This window comes from Otolemur garnettii, unplaced genomic scaffold (assembly GCF_000181295.1).
Source record: "Otolemur garnettii isolate 467f Iridium unplaced genomic scaffold, OtoGar3 scaffold00020, whole genome shotgun sequence".
NCBI classification, from domain to species: Eukaryota; Metazoa; Chordata; class Mammalia; order Primates; family Galagidae; genus Otolemur; species Otolemur garnettii.
Genome location: NW_003852415.1, coordinates 19,627,440 through 19,644,919, shown reverse-complemented (window position 1 = coordinate 19,644,919; position 17,480 = coordinate 19,627,440). Strand labels below are relative to the sequence as shown.

General features: G+C 51.6%; 1 protein-coding gene across 1 annotated transcript in view; it reads left to right on the top strand.

Annotated features, from left to right (window-relative positions):
* Positions 1–16,437, top strand: part of PRIMA1 (proline rich membrane anchor 1) — a 53,092-nt gene extending 36,655 nt beyond the window's left edge. Inside the window, exons 4-5 of the mRNA XM_003787005.2 lie at positions 1,880–2,009; positions 16,169–16,437. Coding sequence (XP_003787053.1) covers positions 1,880–2,009; positions 16,169–16,271 — 233 coding nt within the window. The 3' untranslated portion in view covers positions 16,272–16,437. The remainder of the gene's footprint in view (positions 1–1,879; positions 2,010–16,168) is intronic.
* Positions 16,438–17,480: the final 1,043 nt, after the last annotated feature.

Below are 17,480 nucleotides of genomic sequence, written 5' to 3'. Positions count from 1 at the left end.
AGTTCAGAGGCGGAAGCCTTTCTGATTCTGCTTGGTCTCTGTGACAATCTCAGTTTCACCCCTGGGGACCTTGCATTTGTTAATGGGGTTTTAGCCATGGTTCCCTGGGAAGCATGTAATGGCTGCCTGGATCTCCTAACCCTGCTGCAACAATTCAGTAACAATTCCATAACCACTCCCTTCTTTCCTTCTTCCATCTTTGTTCTGTACAGGAGTACAGCATTGGAGAAAAACAGCCTATTTATTATAAAGTCAATCTGACACACACACCATACGATGCAGCAATCCCACTCCTAGACATTTGTCAAGAGAAAGAGGAAAACACATCTATACAAAGACTTGTACACAAATTTTATAGAAGCCTTATTCACCGTAGTAGAAACCTAGAAATAGCCTAGGCATTTATCAGGTGAATGGCTGAACGGATTATGGTATTCCTGTAATGAAATGCTGCCCAGCAGTAAAAGGGAAGGAACTACTGAAATGCAGCAACACAGGTGAATCTCAAAAACACTCTGCTGAGTGAAGGAAGGAAGAGAAAGGCGCATGTACTGCATGGTTTCATTGATAGGAATGCCAGAGACAGGCAAATCTAATCTATGATTTTAGAAATCAGAACAGTGGCTGCCCCCAGGGTGGCACTGCCTAGAAAGAGGCACAGGGAAACTTCCTGGGCTGTTGGAAATATTCTATGTCATACTGGACATGTGTCTTCCACTGGTGTAGCGTGTGGCAAAGCTGATCAGACAGTACATTTAAGACGGGTGCCTTTCGCTAGACGTGAATTACGCATTGGTGAGAATCATAATAATGAAGCCATCCATGGTATCCTTTGAGAAGTGATCCACCTGTTCTCCACATGCTGTTTGAACCCCTTGAGTTGCCTTTTATGGGTGGACACCAGGTCTGGGACAGAGTTCTGATTATTTTGCGTTTATGCATGTCTTGAAGACCTTCCCAAAGCTAATGCTGTCTCTCCATATGTTCATTCCTTCCCCCTAATTCCTTTCTTTCTCTCTTGTCCTCGTCTTTCCCTCATTCTTTTTACAATTCTGGACACTTCTTTCCAGTTGTACCTGAGTCTTTCCAGAACCCCTGGGATGAGGCAGTGCAATGTCTTTGCTTTTCTGTGAGGAAAGTGAACTGGCCTTACTTACACCTGTCCTTCAGGTCCTCCCCAACCCAGCCTGTGCCCAAGGGGGGAGGGCAGGTTCACCTGTGCTCTGCATGGATTGGATAGTGTTGGGAAGGTCCTGGAGCACCCCATATCAGATGCTTTGTCAATGAAACTTTTCCAAATTCCAGCCACCCCCTTCCAAACTGAGACAGCTACAGGTACCCCATCACATGGGCTAGATCCAAGAAGGGAAAGAGCCTGCCTCTTATAGGAAATTAGCTTAAGAAATAAGCATGGCTGGGCCTCCCTTTCTCTCCTTCCTCCCCCCTTGTTCCCTGTGAGCCCCACTCCCCACCCCCACCTGCAGAAGAACCAGATTTAATGCCTCAGCTGAGAGAATGAGATGTTCTGTTATTTTTCATGGGAAATTAGACCTGACCCTGCTGTCAGTTAGCTCATGCCGAGAGAGGATAGATGGCCTGGGGCACAGCGCTTAGCCCTTGCTCTGAGCACACGCCAGGGCCGGGATGGAGGCACTTAGGGCCCAGCCTGGCTGGGGGCCAGCTATGATGTCACCTGCTACAGGGTGGGGGCAGGGACAGTAGGAAATGTTAGAGAGCTTTTATCCCAATGATGGATGGTGGTGACTGCCCCTCCTACATCCCCCTCCCCCAATTGGTGTCATCCATGACAGTCCCACCTCTGATGCTGGCCTGACTGGCTCATGCAGGGGAGACTCAGGCTGCTTCTGTCTCTTTTCAGCTCCCAACTCTACCTCTTGCCCTGCTGAGGAAAGCTGGTGGTCAGGGCTGGTGATCATCATTGCCGTATGTTGTGCCTCCCTGGTGTTTCTGACTGTACTTGTTATCATTTGTTACAAAGCCATAAAAAGGTAAGTGCCTGCCTACTGCACCCAGCTCTGAGTCTAAGGGTGCTCCCACCCCATCATTTCTATGTTAAGCATTAGAACGTACAATGAACTCCCATCTATCCTCACTCTAATTCAACAGCTATCAAGATTTTCCATTTTTTTTTCCTTTGATCTGTTTCATTGCTGAAATATTTGAAAGTGGATCAGAGATACAATGTCCCTGTCATTTATAGGAAGTTTGCAGACATTTGATTAGCACCAATTGTATGTCAAGCCCAGTATAATACAAAAAATGCAAAACTGTTGCAAAATGCTCAAGGGTAATCAGAGTTGTTAACAATATAATATTTCTAAGAAGAAAGTTTTTTAAAAGTTGCCTGAAGCCCAAAGTTGGAGGGTCTGTGAGAAATACAATCCTAGCACCTAAAATATTCAGTTTTCCTCTTTGAATCAGTTGTTTTATATGTGCAATTTAATAATTGAAAAACAGAACGAGTAAAATATCAAGTTGAAAGTCCTAACAAGCACATGGTCAGGCATAAAGGATAAAGGAGAGTGAAAAGCCAACTGCCCAGAAGTGTCCTGGCAACTCGGCAGAAGAGGCCACCACCCGTGGGCAGGGGCCAGGTGTGGCAGCTCCACACAGGATGGGCCCGAGCCACGAGCCCCCTCTGTCCCCCGCTCGTGCTGCAGGGCAGGCTCCAAACCCATGCTAAATAACAAGGGAATAACTAGAGGTGGCAACACCTCGGCCAGCACTGGGCTCATCTCACCTTCGTTCTCTCAGTTCATCTCCCCAGCATCTTTCCCAATAGGCTTCATTTTGTAGATGAGGAAACTGAAGTTCTAAGGAGTTGGGGAGCTGCCTCAGATGGTACAACCTGTGAGCAGGGGAGGCAGAATTTGAACCCAGAATTATAAGGCCCCCAAGCCCAGACCTTAGTGCCCTGCTTTAGTGCTGCAGATGAGTTCAACACTCCATTAGGCTGGTGTCACACTTCGATGTCCCTGTCTGCCCTTCCTCAGGGGTGCAGAAGAAGGGGTGGCAGAGGTGTGGTGAGGCATGTCTGTGCCTCTGAGTCCAGAAGGACAGACAGACAGACAGGCAAACAGACCCAAGGTTCTCAGACTCTAGGCAGGAACTCAGCCTTGGAAACCAAAGTGGATATGTTGGAGGCTTCCAGGGGACAGGGCTGTCTAATCCCCAGGTATTTTCTGGGTACCTCCCAGGTGCCTGGCTCAGTGGGCATGGAAACAGGTCAGACCCAGGCTATACCCACAGGCTGCTCCCCCAGCCTAAGGGGGTAGGGACCGAGGAGGTAGCAGAGGGTTTGCTGGCAGCCTGTTGTGGCCGCCCAGAGGAGTTATGGGGATCCCCGATTGGGATGCTAGTGGCATTTGAGCAGGGGTCTGCTGGGATGGGAGGAGGGTTTTAAGCAGAGCAGGGGAGCATCCAGCCAAAGCCACCTGTGTGAACAAAAGTGCCAGGACACCAGGAATATGAGGCTGGTGAGGGCCGCCAGCCTGACAGGGGGGTCGGAGGAGCTTTGTCACCAGGCTAAATGTGGCTTTGCTTGTAACTTCAGGAGCTACTGAAGGTTTGGGGAAGAGTATGCAGCACCAGGACACAGGCTGGCAGTCCCCTCAAGGGCTTCCCCTTTTCCCCTGAGGTGCTCAACATAAAGAATGTTTTAAATTAATTTTTGCTCTTATGAAAGACACCCTGAGCCACCTCTGCCCCAAACCTCCCCTAAAGAAAGTCCTACCTGCTTCAACTGGAGGTAGGAAGAAGGAACATAGCAGGAGAACAGACTCACATAAATATCTTTCCAGACAGTGTTGCCTGGACACAGCCATTCTGGGCTTTGTTTCAGCTGGGCTGGGGATCTCCCAGGAGAGAAGTAGGTGAGGCCTCCTCTCAGGGCAGCCAGGGGGGCCTTCTAACTGCTCCCTATCCTGTTCCTTTCTCTTGGTTCCTGGGTTTATCAGTGTCCTAGGGAAAAAAACAGAACTCACCCAGCTGGCTCAATGGATCAGAATTTGAAGGTGGGCTCTTTCTGGGGGTGTGGATGGGGCTCTTTCCCAGGACCACCAGCAGGTGCAGGGAGCCAATGGGGCTAGTGAGGCACTCAGGGACTGGCAGCAGTGGGAGGTAAGGGAACTAGTGCCATGGGAAGCTAGTGAGAGACTCACACTCAACAGGGGGCCATCCAGCAGGACCTGTGATCGGTGCAAGAAATGCAGCCCTCAGAGGGGAAGGGTGAGGAGATGCTGCCAGCCTCTTTCTATGCTCTCAGGTCGCTCATGGGTGCCTCCCATTGCCAAACCCAAGAAGCAGGGGAACTGGGAGATAGATTCAGCTAGTGGGCCTCCTAGGCACAGGGCAGGGAGAGAGGTGAAGTGCAGAGGGGGTGACACAGACACTCTGCAGCCAGCCCTTTTCTGCCCCGGCACCAGACTCTGCATCCATCTTTGGGACAAGACCTGGGGACACGGGGGAAGACTAAGCCTTTGCCCTCAGGATACCCAAAGAGGGCATCCTTGGTGCAGCAGACAGAAGAGCGCTGTGCTCATTGCCAGAGGAGGCAGAAATAGAGCCCAACACTGCCAGAACCCAACTGGAAAGAGTCTGGGGAGGGAGGCTTCACCCCTTGTGGGAGAGAGAAGGAGGCAGCAGAAGTCACAGCCCCACGGAGGACAGCAAAGTGCTCCTCCCCACCTCCCCAGTGGCCCTGAGCTCAGCTGTGAGAGATGGCATCATTGGGAAGCCAGCTAGCTGCCTGGCTGCACTCTCTCAGAGTAAGTGGAAGATTTCTTGCACACAGCCAATTGTTTTTGGTCAATAATTCATCTGCAACATGCCTTTCTCTTAGAAAACAAAAGCATCCCATGTCACTGTAAAACCTTTAAAAGGAGAATTTAGTGATGAGCCCCACTGGGATTTCCAATTGATCTTTGTGAATGGCCCCAACACAAACTTTGGGAGCCAGATTGCTGGGAGGATGATTCCAGAATCAGCTAGGGTAGAAAAGAGGTGACTTTGGAAATGCTGGCTTGGCTCCTGGGGGTATTGGCCTCAGCAGGGACAGGGGGAGACTGAGGGCTGAGTTGCAGATGGGGAAGGAGCACCCCGCAGTAGCCTTGCATCTGTGTCCAAGGCTGCCACAAGGCCTGGCTGAAGGGGGGCTGGACCTTGGCAGGAAGACAGGTGTAATCAGCACTTCCTAGACTCAGATTTGGTGAATCAACACTTCATCTTATGACTCAACAAACGTTCCCTGAGTCCCAACTCTGTGCTAAGCAATGCGGTGCCCTGGCACTCCAAGGTGGGGGAGCCCAAAAGAGGGGCATCTTGCCCAGACTTGGTAACTGAGAAGATTTCTTAGATGAAGCACATTGGCCAGACCAAGGGACAAAGGAGAGGTGTTACTTAAATTGGGAATTGGAATGAGCACAGGCAGGGGTCCCCAAGTTGCCTGTCAATAATTCCAAACTCCAGAGGGGGGTTACCCAACCATGGGGAGTCCAGGCAGTGTGTATTTTGGTGGCTTCATTGCCCTGAGCTTGTTGTGAACAAGCCTCTTTATCCACAGCCACAGTGTGAGGAGGCCCCAGAGAACTTGGGCGTTCTGTGCCGTCGAGTGCCTGATGCCCAGACATCTTCCCACCCCTAGGCTGGTCATGCATGTGTTTCCAGCAGCCAGACCACCTAGATCTGTTGTAAGAGCCAGACTGAGAGGCAAGGCCCTGAGTCTATTCCCACCTCCAGCCCCAGCCCAGCTCAGTGGGTATCACTTTTCTCTGTGGGCCTCAGTTTCCCCTCCCTGTAGACTGGCTGCCCTCCTTATGTTCTTCCAGCTCCCTGAACCTTTGTTTCCCTGCCCTGGGATCACAGGAGAACTACTGCCAGTTGGTCATTCAGATGCTCAGATGTATAAATGCTTATCACAAGACTGACCAGGGCTGGGCCAGACGCCAGAGACAGGGGTGACAGAGGTGGGCACCACAAGCACAGTCCCTGCCCACTCTGCATATACTATCTGGGGGGAAGAGGTTAATCAGACCAGACCACCCCCAGAGAACTGTGGATTATATAGCCAGGAAGGAAAGTCTGAAGGGAAGCCCAAAGCTCCGTGAGTGGAGACAAGAGTCGTAGTCTAGGGTGGGAGATGCATGAAGCTTAAACACATGATGATCATCCAGAGCCATTGAGATGAAGCCCCATGGTCCAAGGCACCCAGGCGGAGGGAGGAGGACCAGGCTTCAGGCTCAGTCCCTGGGTAGGGGGTGGGCTATGGACTGCCAGGGATGAGGCCACAACCCTGGGGTAGCAAATATGGCTTCTCCAACAGCCACACCCTTCACTCAGAGAAGAGCCCCTGTGCTGAGGGGAGATGACACACACATGGTCAAGGCACAGGAAGGGCGCTTGGCCTCTGCTGGCCATCTGTGGCCTGGGTGGGTCCTTCTATTGTCCACTTGTCATTAAGTCATTTAAAAGCCATTTCCTTCACATTTACAGGGTATTGGACTAATAAAAAAACTGTTGGACAGTTTGGCCAGTGCTGCAGGTCATTAACTGCAGACAAAAAGCAGGGGTGCCACTTCCTTGGTGTGGGCTTGAGCGTGTACGCCTGGCAGCCTCAGCATGCCGGGCACCTGCATTATTGCTGGGCTCTGGTGCTCATCAGCCATTTGTGGTTAAGCTACTTCCAGCAGAAAGAGCTCTTCTGAATGCTCAAGTCTCTTTGATGGTGCCCTAGAAAACTCATTGACTGGCCTCGGGCTGCTCAGTAAGTCAGTGTTGGGCCACAAGTAGGTATTGAGCACTAAAAGTGTGCCAGGGACTGGACTAGGCAGAAAGGACAGAGAAATAGACAAGACTTAATCCCTGCCCTCCTGCTCCTGCTGGAAGAAACAGAGTAAGCCTAGGCCCCAGCAAATTAATGAACGAGGTGATTTAGAAGGCTATGAGGAGAATAAGAAGCACAAGGTAATGGAGGAGAGAAAGGAGAGAGGCTGAGGAAAGGGGCTGCTTTTCCCTCCCAAAGAGTTGTGTATGTTGTGCATGTCTTTTTTTTTTTTTTTTGAGACAGAGCCTCAAGCTGTCCCCCTGGGTAGAATGCCATGGCATCACAACTCACAGCAACCTCCAACTCCTGGGCTCAAGCGAGTCTCCTGCCTCCTCCTCCCAAGTAGCTGGGACCACAGGCACCTGCCACAATGCCTGGCTATTTTTTGGTTGCAGCCATCATTGTTGTTTGGTGGGTCCGGGCTGGATTCGAACCTGCCACCTTAGGTGTATGTGGCTGGCACCTTAGCCGCTTGAGCCACAGGCGCCAAGCCGTGCATGTCTTTTGAGACAGCTTCATGGTCAGAGGACGTGGTTAGGCTTCTGCATACTCATTACCACCTTTTAATTTAATTTTTATTTTTATCAAAGTAATACATACACGTACTATAGTCTAGATTGTCAAATGTGGCCAGGTGTGGTGGCTCATACCTATAATCCTAGCACTCTGGAAGGCTGAGGTAGGTGTATCCCTTGAACTCAGGAGTTTGAGATCAGCCTGAGCAAGAGTGAGACCCTCATCTCTACTAAAAATAGAAAAGCTAGCTGGGCATTGTGGTAGGCACCTATGGTCCTAGCTACTCAGGAGGCTGAGGCAAGAGGATGACTTGAGGCCTAGAATTTGAGGTTGCTGTGAGCTATAATGATACCATGGTACTCTACCCAGGGCAACACAGTACGACACTGTCTGGAAAAAATAAAATGTCAAATGTGCCCCCAAGCTATTAAGAAAGGCAGCACCCCCCTTCCTGACCTTCCCCCTCCTCTTCTCCAGGTCTCATTCTTGGGAGGCAACCACTTTTAACTGTTAGCTGTTTCTTCTGGTATTTTTCTTCATATTCTAAGTGATGGGTGTACTGCCATTTAAATTATCTTTCCATTTGAAGCGTTAACTATTGACTCTTTACTATGGAAGATACAAGGGTCTGCACCCGTACTGTACAGGCATACAAAATACTTTCCCTCTTCCCATGAGCTACCAGATTTCCAGTGTGGGGTTCAGTGGCCATTCAGTGTTTACCTTAGTATCAAAGGCACCTATTCCTCTTAGCTGAGCCACAGCGTGTACTACGATTTATTTCTGTCCTGGAGTTAACAATCTCTCCTTTCAACATGGTCAAATGTATCAGTGCTGTTTTTGTCCTGGCGACTACATCCTCCTCTCCAGGTGGACTGGTGACTGTCTGAGCCTGGTACACATTTGCTGGACTGTGGCCCTCTTCTCCAACAGCCTTCTAAGCTGGATGGTCCCAATAAGGCTCTTCTTTGAGAACCTGGCTGCATTCAGCTCTCCCACCCCCCCCGCCCCCTCCCCCACAGCACTTCTTCTCTTTAGCTTGATTCTTTCGTGGATTTTTTCCAAGATTTTTCCTGAATCATTGACTCAATAGAAAATTCGTCAATAAAATTATCTTCTTTTTAGAATTTACCATTTTTTGAGCTTTGTGTTAGTTACCTAGAGAAAAGTTAGTTTTTACTGAATGTGCACCAGGAATGCCAGGGAGGGGTAGAAATGAGTTTCCAATGGAGTCTGAACCAGAATAAGCCTCTGTGGTCATGAGTCAGCCCTTTGTGTTAAAGATGAGGAAACTGAGGCCTGGATGGGGAAGCAAGATGGCTGAGGTCCCAGAGGTTTCCAGCCCTTCTCTTTGTTCACTGAGCACTCAGGCCTCTCTCTCTGGTCAGTGCCCTCCCCAGCCCTCTTCCAGCTGAGTCCTTGCTGCATCTCCCTCAAGACCCAACTCAAATGACACCTCCTCTGAGATGTCATCCTAGACCAGTGCAGAGCTCTTTCTTTCCTGCCCAACTGCTAGAGTCGTAGCTCTCCCTGGATTACAGCTCTCCCTGTCGGTAGGTATAATGTTGGTGTTCTGCGCCCATGTGCCCACGCACGTGTGTGTGTGTGTGCACGTGTGATTGTGCGTGTACACATGGTAGATAGGGAGCGACCATCCATCCTACACATCCCTAATGACACCTGGCACGGTGCCTGGCATGTAGTAACTATTCAGTGGCTGTTTCCGTGGTGTGAATGGAGGCTTGTTTCTGTAGACTTGCTAGATTCCACCTTTTAAATTGACAAACTATTTAGAATTTCAGTAAATTCATGCTTTTCTTTATCTGAGTAAATGAAGTAGAATCTGCTTTTGGAGTAAATAATGTGCACCCAATTTTAAAGGCCTGGCCCCCAACCCCTTCACTAGTTTCTGCTTCTCCAGCCCCTGCCATGTCAGCTCCCCTCCCCCGCCCCATCTCCAGCCTTCCCGGTATACTAGCTTGAGTGTAGGTACAGTGACTCAGCAGCCCCTCTCCAAGCTTCAGAGTGGCACCGCCTCCCTCCCTCCTGTGCATGACACACTCCCAAGCTGTGAATGCTGTGGAGGAGCCCCACCATCTGCTAGCTCCTTGTCCTCCTCTGTAGGACACACCTACTGTGGCAGCCCCACCCTTTCTCTACCTACCCCCTGCTCTGGCCTCTAGATGAACCACAGAGTCAGGGCCAGAGGGAGGGCAAGGGAAGAAAAGGTAGGCCAGCTCAGAGGCCAGCAATGAGGACCAGGAAGGAATGCAGGGCAAGAGTGGAACCTCTTCATCCATCCTCAGCTCATCACAAACTTCCAGGAGCAAGAAATTCATCTTGAATAAGTCTTGGATCCCTGGGGTCTTAAGATGGGTTATGTCATGAGCCAAGGTCTCTTTGATCAGGTGGAGACTCAGTGCAGTGACTGGGTGCCTGAGACCCAGCAGTTCCCACCTGTCCCCACCTGTCACATCCCCTACTGTTCATAAATGTCCATGTAGCAGCACTGCCTACCCCTCCAGGGCTCCAAATCCAGCCTCTGTGTGTGGGAATCCAGATGCAGTCCTGCTTCTACTATGAGTCAGGACAAAGCATACTCTGAGGATGGGCCTCCTTTGGTCAATGCAGAGCACTGATGTGTGGCCTTGGCTGCCCAGAGCCCATCTTACATTTTTTGGTATTCCAGGAGCTAACTCTTCTGTTTTATGGCAGAGTCAAGGCTCAGCCTTGTAACACCCAACCCCGCACGCTTTCCCCAGGCTTCATGGCCGTCTTCTAGGCTGTCTGGGATTTGGCCGTTTGGCTCTTTCCCTGGTCAGAGCCCCAGATGCCACAATATCTCTCACCGTCTCCTTCATCCAAGAAGAGATTGGGCCAACAGGGGGCTGGGGTGTCGGGTGTCCCAACCTGCATTGGGCTGAGATACTTACTGGGACCCTACTAGAGACCCACCCTCCACAGTGGGTAATAAAACCCGCTCCTGGCAATGTGAGGCAGGCAGCAGGGACAAGCCTGTTTCATCTGCCCAGCGTCCTTGGTGCAGGGGTATGGAACCCAGGCCACTGTGGCACTGTGGCCAGCTCTTGACAGAAAGCTAAGCAGTGCGCATGGGGCCAGCTCCATGTGGAACCCAAACAGGTCCCTTCTTCTTAGAACCTTTTTTACTGTCACCAAGAAATTCATGCCTCTCTGAACCCGTCACTCCAAATATGCTGAGTCTAGGGCCTGGGGCAGGGTGAGGGGGTAGACAGAAGTCCTGACTTGAGGAGTCCTCCCATGACTCCCCACTGCACTCAGAGTAAGATCCAGAGGCCTTGCCCCGGCTGGCTGGGCCCTGCAAAGTCTGGGTCCTGCTGCTCGGCGTGGTGTGCTCTCCTCTCTGCCCTGGCTCAGGACTGTCTAGCCACACGGGCCTCCATCCTCGCTTCTGTCCTCTTCCGGCAGTTCCTTCTTGCCACCCAGACCTCGACTTGCCCTAGAGTAGGCCTCCTGTTATTTTCTTCCTCAACACCTAGTTCCTTGCCATCTTAGTTTCTCTCCTAACGTATTGCCATCTGTTTGCTTGTGTACCGTCAGTCGAATGACTGACAAGTTGAGGCCGGCGTCCTGGGGCCATACAAGTCTGTTTTATGAACTCAAATGATCTGAAAACCCACAGGACTCTGGAAGTGGAACCACCTGTGGGAAAATCCTCCCCATGAAGTGAATGCCCTGAGCCTGGGGCTGGGCACTCTGGTGGACAGACCACTTCTCAGAGCGGGTCCCCTGCAGGAGCCCATGTGTGAACCAGGTAGTGCTGGAGGGGGCGGGGAGCCCTGAGGGCCCATAGTGATCAAGACAACTGGGCCCTCCTTCCTCTCTGGTCAACAGAGGGGCCCTGGCCAGGCATGACCCCCCCAGAGTTCATGAACTGTCCTGGGTTTCACCGAGAAACTCCTCGCCCCTCAAGAGAACATATCCTCTGTGTGTTCCTGCTGCCTGTGAAAGCCTGTTCTGACAGTAACACCCAGTGAAGGAAAGATTCAAGATGTGGTGCTGGGGTCCAGGGGCATGCCCACATTTTGTGGCTACCTGTTCCCACTTGTTCTGCTGCCTGGCACCCCCACCAGACCTCAGCTTAAAGTCATCTCTACCCGAGGTGTTCCCTGACACCTATCCCCTGGTCTAGAGGAGGGTGGCAAGGAGGCCTTGCTCCTGGAGCCTCAGGGACACAGGCACCCAGGCCCTCAGTGGGATGGGTACCCTGCCCCTCCCCTCTGCCCTCACCCTCTCCGGCAGTGATCTCTATCCCCAGTATCATTCTGGCATCTCAGGGCCTTAAAGAACAGTCACTGACACCTGAGCTGGTTTGGAGGGCCCCTGTCCCGGGCCCTGTATGTGACCCTGCAGTCCTTCCTTCAACATCCAGGCTGGGAAGAACTTTGCCCTAGAACACATCTCTGGCTGCAGAGCTGTGCTCTAGGGAGAGGGAGCGTCCTGGGGCTATGGGAAGACTCTCTCGGGCACGCAGCTCATAGGGGAGAGCTCATAGGTGTCCACAACTGCTCAGCAGAGATGACTATGTAAGCCCAGGGAGATAGTCACAGTGACTGGCTCCTCTGACGGTGAGGATGATCACCAGCCACACATCTGTCCGGCTGTCCCTTGGGTAACAGGGCTGAAATTAGGGCTACTGCCTCTCACAGTGGCACCCTCAGGGGCTCAGAGAGGCTTTCTCTGGTTTCCTGACCTGGGTTTGGGAAAGTGTTCAGTCCACAGTCTCATGGTGGAGCTCTGCATGTGAGCGTGCATGTGTGTATTGTGTGTTTGAAATTCTATGTGGGGGGGTATATGTGTCATACATGTATGTGTACGTGTGTGTGCATGTATGATGTGTGTACATATGTGTATGTGCACATGCATGTGTGATCTGTTTGTGCATGTGGGTGCATGTGTGTAAGTGTGTGTGTGTGTGTGTGTGAGGTGTGGGCAGTAGGGAGGATGGATGCTTTCAGAAGAGGTGAATCTGGGACCTTCAACCTTCACTTCATTGAAAATAAACCACTGTGGGGCTGGGGGGTGGCGGTGCCTGAGACATAAAGCAGGCAGCCCTCCCCTGTCAGGTTCCTCCAGGCTGTTCTTAGCCTCTGGCTTCCCCAGCACAGAAGCAGGCTGAGGAGGGAGGCTGTCACATCATTGTCAGCGAGGCCCCAGAGGGGTGCCTGGGTCCTGACCCTCCCTGTCTAGGCCAGAGATGCCGGTGGCGGCAGGGTTTCTGCAGAGGCCCCCGTGACTACACAGCACTCCGAGAAGAGAACGTGGGATGACTACCACCTGCCACCCCCAGGGTGGGGGAGGAGAGGGCTCAAGGTAGGAGAGGAATCTGGGCACAGTCAAGGAAAAGCTCACTTCCCTTTCTCTTGGTTTCTAGGAACCATGCCATCTAGGCAGCCCTGTGTGGGCCTCTCTACCTGGACCCCGGTGGAAATGCCTCTCCTTGCCATAGCAGGGCCAGCCCTGGCTGGCTCACAGAGTCACAGAGCCACACCGGGTCCCAGCAACTCTCGCTAATGTTTCCAGAGCCTCCTGGGGCGCAGGTTAGGTAGGAAACCTGTGTATACTGGAGAACGTTGGCTGCTGCAGGCAGTGGGAGCAGCTCCGTGCTGACACCCTTCCGCCAGCAGTACTGGGAGCTAACAAACACTTATGGAGCACTTGTGTGCCAGAGCTTGTCTAAGTGCTTGACATGCATTAACATATTTAATCCTCCCAACAAGCCTATGAAATGGACACCATTACTGTGCTCATTTTATAGACGGGGAAGCTGAGGCATAGAGAGGTTATGTAACTTGCCCAAGGTCACAGGGCCAGACAGTGGCAGAACACAGTAATCTTCCTCCTAGCAGTTTCACAATGCTTCTTCTCTCTGGGTAAAGTCCAGCTTCTGCTGGGCTCTAGTGAATCTCAGGTTTTGGGAAGAAGTTCGACATTAGCCTCGGGAACAGAGTAGCTGAGAACTCAGCTCCAGTGATGGTGGGTGGGTCAGACCAAGTCCACTTCTCAGGAGAGCCCTCGGGTGCCATCCTCTGCCCTCACCATGTACAGACTTTGAAACCTTCCCTTCAGGGTCTGTGCCAGTCAAAGCTGCCTTCTCTGGCTCCTTTCCTGAACAGCAGAGAAGGCACAGGCCACTGCACCCTGCCCCCAGGTGCCCTCCTGCCAGGCTTGCTTCCTGCTTAGACCTCCTTGGCCACCTCTGCCTCCAAGGATCCCTTCCCCCCACAGTTAAAGGGGTGTCACAGCTGACAGCCTGGCTTTAGAAATCTCTCTTGTCCTGCCGGAAAGAATCCTGCCAACTTCCTACCCTCACTCTAAGAAGGCGGAAGCTGTGCCCTCCAGGCTCTGACCGTTTCCGTGGGTGCTCCACACCCCTGCTTCATTTTGTCATCATCTACCCTGGAGTCCCTGAAGCCTTACCTCCTGCAACTGGACCTCGTGCAGTCTATTTTTTTAGATCTAAGCCCAATATTTTTTCAACAAAAATGCAGCATGGCCTTAGGCTTGGAATTTTTTGCCTGTTAATATTTTCTGGAATCCTGATGCTGATGTCCATCCCCACCCCACCCCCCATATGTTGTTGCTAAATGTATCCCTCTGAAGTCTTCAGGGGCTCATAGGGGCAGCATAGGGCCTCACTGTGAGAAAATGTCACACACACACACCCCCTGCCTGGGCCATGCACATTATGAGTTGAACGACCACCCTACCCAGCAATGTCAAAACTGTTTAGAGCTCCCTAGAAGGGGGTAAGCTGGACAGAAAGGAGATGAAGGGGACAGAGGGAAGAAAAGGCCCAGGGGCAGAGCCTGGCTGCAGAGGCTGTCATTTACCTTAGAGTCTGTCACAGATAAGGTTCCAGAAAGTACCTCTGAGAGTCTATGTGAGTGGGCTTCACAGCTGCGTAATGTGGGATGTGCTGAGTCAAAGCAAAATGAGACAAGCTTCCTGGAGGACTCTGCAGAACCTCTGGAAACGTCATGGAGAAGGTAGAGGGCAGCTTTCCCAGACTGATCGGCCCCCAGAATCCATGCTGATTTCATGGAAGATGTCCAGCCAGGACATGTTCCAGGCCCTACCACAAACCAGCTGGGGGCCTTGGGCTAATCAGAGCCCTCCCTAGGCCTCAGTTTCCCCATATAATGAAACTCCTAATCTAGGCCTAGCTCTTCAGGGGACTATTGTGCAAAGGCACAAGAAAGTAAGTCTCTGTGACCAAGAGAGCTTTGCACAAAGCACAGCACACTGCAGGGTGTGCTTACATTTCTAGAAGAAGCCACAGGGGCTGGGCTTTGCCACCCAGAGTGAGTTGCCTTGGGTTTCTTCATGTATTTTGTGAGCTATTTCTGCTGGGAGCAAAGGGACAGTTAGTCAATAGACAGGAGGTCATTGTGTGGTCTCTGAGCAGGCCTGATAATCCTACTCATGAACACTGATAACCTCATAGACCCTCCCTTCCTGAACTAACTCAGTCGGGCAGCAAACTAGTCACCAAGTACCAGCCCTTCTTATGATGGCTTTGGAGAGGCTCTTGAGAAGGCAAAAATAATGAATGACTGGGCTCTTGACAATGGCCATAAAAATTTAATTTAGCACGTAGCTCAGCTCTAGCACCCCTGGGAACACAAGAGGTCCTTGAGCTACAGCCCCATAGGGATCAGATCCACCTAAAAGACTGCAGTGTTGGGGCCTGGGATTTGGCTACACAAAATGTACAACCTAGCCAGGAGGACACTCAGGCTGGGGGCTTAAGCCCGTTCTACCTGACTTGAGGGAGGAAGTGGGATTAGAGCCAGACCAAAAATAGCACTGTGATTCTAGAACCTCTGCAAGTAAGCAAGAGCCTTCTCAAAGCCTCTCTCCCAGCCCTCCTACTCCCCTGTGTGAATGGGAGGAATGGTCAGTGGAGTTAATTGTCCTCTGGAATAAGCTTCAAATGGCTTCGTGTGAAATGTTCAAGAACCACTGGTGTGTACTAACTAATTTAGTTTGGACATTCCTTACCATCACGGTCACACCATTACTATTACCATGACTATCTTCACCACCTCCACTAGGCACCAACACTGCCACTGTCACCACCACCATTAACCCAACCATCACTACCACCATTGCCATCATCACTATCAAGACTATTAACCCTACCATTACCCTTAACATTGCCATCATCATCGCCACCAGTTCCACCACCATTACCAGCACCATTACCACCTCTCCCACCACCACCATAAACATCATCACCAAACCACCACCATCACCATTACCACTTCCCCTTCATCACATTTTCCATTTGCCTTTCACCACACAGAGGCAAGACTGCAAAATCCAACCACGAGCCCCTCTCTTCTGTTAACTGTCTGCAGCTCCAAATATTCATTTTCATATCTGTCTGCTCCAAATAAAAAAGATCAATCAAAGGCTGATCATATGAGGCTAGTCATACATTCTCATTTGTTTAGTACAACCCCAATTCATATCTGTTTTCCCTGCTTTGTTATTACAAATTCTCCTCTTTGACGCTCAACTACGCCCTGGTTCTCATGACAAATTATATGGGCATCTTGGTTAAAACCACATCCAGCTTCTGACTGAACTCCCAAGGACAGGCAGCCCAAGGTTGCTAACCCTGAACAGAGTCTGGCAGGCTTCCTGGGACTCTCATAGCGTGCAGATGCTAGCTGGGAGGGGTCACACCGCCCACGGTCTCTGATAACTAATGATGCCCCTGCCTCCCCCTTGTCTCCCTCCCTCTCACCTCCTCCTCCCTTCCAGGAAACCACTGAGAAAAGATGAAAATGGCACCAGTGTTTCTGAGTATCCCATGAGCTCTTCACAGAGCAACAAGGGGGTAGACGTGAACAATGCAGTAGTGTGAGTCTGCAAGCCTTGGACCTGCTGGCCAGAGGGACACCTTGGTGGCATAGAGGACATGGGAAAGCAGGAGGACATGAGCTGACACTGGGCTTGTCCAGGACTTCATTGCCTTGCAGGCCTCGAGACTCCTGAAGGGGAGACCATCCTCTTCCCGGGCTTGCCTCCAGACAAGAGACCATCCTCTTCCCTGGCAGCTCAGACACCAGGCTGAGCCTGGCTCACCCTGCATGATGCACAGGGGCAGCGTCGCCGCCTGAGGCCCTCCACACCCTCCTCCTTGTCTGGTGTTTGATCTGCTGACTGCCCCTGAGCTGCTGCCTAAAGCATACATGCTAATGAAGGGGGGGCTCTATTTTTCTGCTGGGGCAGGGAGGCCTCCTCCTTTACCTGAAAGAAAGGTGACCCAGGGCCCACCCCCCTGCCTGAAAACCTCTCCTCCTCCCAGGAAGCCCACCTGCTTCTCTGTTGTGTTGACGTTCTCAAGAGAAGCCATTGGCACAGCCAGGAGACAGACATCCCCTTTCAAAGGTGCTTCCCACATGTCTGTCTGTCGCCCCATCTGTGATTGTGTTTGGTCTTCAGGGCCTGTCTTCTCCATTCTGCCCCCACTGATGTGGGGGGCCCTTATGTCCTGACCACTTGCCATGCAGGGCTGCAAGCCCAGCTGGAAAAATCCTCTTTCAAGCAGAAAAGGGGTTCATTGACACTTGAGGGTAGTGTCTGGCCTTCCATGGGCAAAATAACTCACTAAACCCTAAGCCAAGGACCTCCAGACAAGGGCAGGAGCCGCTGCACCTATTCTCAGACTCATTCCCACACCTGACCCCATAGGAACCGATGTATTCATGTGAGCCAGGCCTTACCTTGGTTGGGCAGAAGCCACCACTTATGCCAAACCCACTGCAGGCACTCTATGAGGCCAGCACTGAGTCTGCCTGACCCCGTGGTACTCAGACCCAATCCCCCCTTACTTGGAAGGAGGTGATGTTCTTCCAGTGCCCATCTATAAATATCTCTTTCCGTGGTCTTATGCTTTAAAAGTACTGAGCCCTCCAGAGTGGTTGTAAGATGAAGGACTGAATGGGATGAGAGGAGAGGAACCCTCCAGGCTTGATAACCACCCCTCCATCCACTTGGCTTTTCTCCCAATGGCCACCTGCCTCATGGGGCACAGCAGGGAGGGCATGGAGAAAGCAGACTTATGATTTTG